A 2,297-nucleotide genomic window follows, 5' to 3' on the forward strand; every position below is an offset into this window, starting at 1 on the left:
ATATAAATACTGTTCAGTTTCTTGCACAGACCGATCGTTTTGTGTCTTTACACATCAATGTATCGTCACGAGCCTCAGGGTTTAATTTGGTTTTGTTTGTGTAAGTTTTTTTTTACTCTCAAAGCCGTGATTCCCATTCACTTCCATTATAAGACTGACAGACTGCAACGGTTTGAGTTAAAAATCTTCGTTTGTGTTCTACTGAAGAAACAAAGTCACCTACATCTCGGAAGCCCTGGGGGTGAGCAGATAAACATCAAATTTTCATTTTAGGGTGAACTATCCCTTTAACCACAACTGAGCAATCTTTAGCTCTAACATTAGAAGAGAAGCAGTTCTCATAATATTCGTCCTCTTCATCTCCAGGGCGGCCATCAGTAGAGATCCTTTCTACGAGATGCTGGCAGCGAGGAAGAAGAAGGTCTCCTCTATGAAGAGACACTAGAGCTGCTCAGGACGCTGGTGTTACAGATTCAGGGCTACTGGAACTGCTCCCCCTCGTGGAGACAGCTGAGCTGCGCAGAGAGAAAAACAACCCCAGCTTCAGAAAGGAACCAGACCGGATCAGCGGAAAAGCACCTCTTTCTAAACATCTTCTTGCTCGGCTCAAGTGTGCATGTGTGTGTGTGTGTGTTGGAAGGAAGTCAGTGGGCTTTTTACTTGCTGCTGCTTCCTTGAAACCCCCAAAGAGAACATTTTTCCTCACGCTTAACCAAAATACGCTTTGTCCTCTTTCTACGCCTCTCGTCTCTTGCACACGCGCACACTCTTGCGTTATCTGAAATCAGCAGGTCTGACAGAATGTGGAAAACCGAACGAAAGTTCCTACGCGCATCAGGAAAGGACGATTTCCTTCGTGCTGATGATATGTACAGGCAATAAGTGTATTTTTACTTCTTTTTTTTTTTTAACCGTGCACAAGCGGCTTAGTCCTCAGAGGTTTATTTGTGTATTTAATTGTAAAAACATTTTCCAAGAGACTTCTATAATTTGCAAAGGAAATCCAACTTTGTTGGGAGGGTGGGAAATCACCCTAGATTTGCTGGCAGATTGATTTGCCCCTAACGGTAAACGGCTCCACGGGCATTTGTTTATTTTCTTGAAATGCGACATGCGTGTTAAGCATGTTGTGAGAAGCTGCTGCAGTGCTTTGAATATTGGCCGCTGGGTTTGCAGTGTAACACGTAAGCAGAAAGACTGGATGGTGGCCAGCTAGGGATTATGGGATATCACCATTACCAGGATATCATGCATTGGTACTACCTCTCAGACAGACAAGACGGTAATTAGCATATTGTAATGTTTTTTTTTTGTTTTTTGTTTTTTACGTGAGGTCTTTTAACCTAGAGTGTTTGGACTTTCACATAAAATGCTTTTAATAAAATGAATAAATGTGCCTAATAACAATTCAAGTTCAGTGTCAGTAAAGACTGTCAATGGCAGGTTCAATCAGAAGATGCTTCAGTGCCTGCTTGCGTTTCTCCAGTCACCTTCCTTTCTTGGGTTTCCATCGGTCTAGCAGTTATTCTTGAAGCGAAATATTAAATCTAAGCAGCATCGGTTTAATTTATCAAAGATGTACATACTTTAGTGTATAGAGAATATTGGTTTCCATTTTATAAATGTGTGTACTGTATGTAGCAGTATTGTACTAGTCGAGTGCCATTTTCTTTCCTTTTTTATTTTTGTGTTCTGGAGGTCCATACCATTGTAGTGGTAGCCAGATCATGCTGAAATAAAGATATTATAGCAGCTGTGGTTGTGTTTTGCTTTTTGACTTTATCTGATTCAATCACATATAAGCGCTGAGATCAGAACAGCTGTTTCTTCTCAAAATGAGTAACAATTACTGACTAAAAAGAAAGGAAAAGCACAAAACGGAACAGATTTCTGTATACAATCTGTACGCAGTATCAAAGTAATACCGGTAGGTGGCAGCGTAACGACATTTTTGCTAGAGTTCCCGCTAATAATAATACACAGGATCTGTGTAAACAAAACCGTCCTCCGTTTCATTTGTATTTGTCTACAATAAAACAAGAAATTCTGATTTAAAAGCTTGGAAATCAGCGCATTTTACTCTATCCTGCATCGAATGACATACTGTATTAACAAGGGTGAATCCATGTCATTATTATTTAATAATTTGTTAAACGAATTTGTTCGTGTTTCGGATGTTTGTGTATTTTACAATAATAAAAACAGAGTTGGGGAAAGTTACGTTTAAAAGTAATGGATTGGAATATTTCGCTACTCTATTAAAAAGTAACTAATTGCATTACGTACTTACTCTTTAT

General features: G+C 39.3%; 1 protein-coding gene across 2 annotated transcripts in view; it reads left to right on the forward strand.

Moving 5' to 3' along the window:
- cyth1a (cytohesin 1a) overlaps window positions 1-1,754 on the forward strand; it is a 58,446-nt gene extending 56,692 nt beyond the window's left edge. Inside the window, exon 13 of one of the 2 annotated variants that reach the window (XM_016552320.1) lies at window positions 367-445. In XM_016552320.1, coding sequence (XP_016407806.1) covers window positions 367-445 — 79 coding nt within the window. Of the gene's footprint in view, window positions 1-366 lie in introns of both variants that reach the window. The other variant, XM_016552397.1, reaches the window with a different exon arrangement.
- Window positions 1,755-2,297: the final 543 nt, after the last annotated feature.

This window comes from Sinocyclocheilus rhinocerous, unplaced genomic scaffold (assembly GCF_001515625.1).
Source record: "Sinocyclocheilus rhinocerous isolate Xijiao unplaced genomic scaffold, SAMN03320098_v1.1 scaffold2960, whole genome shotgun sequence".
NCBI classification, from domain to species: Eukaryota; Metazoa; Chordata; class Actinopteri; order Cypriniformes; family Cyprinidae; genus Sinocyclocheilus; species Sinocyclocheilus rhinocerous.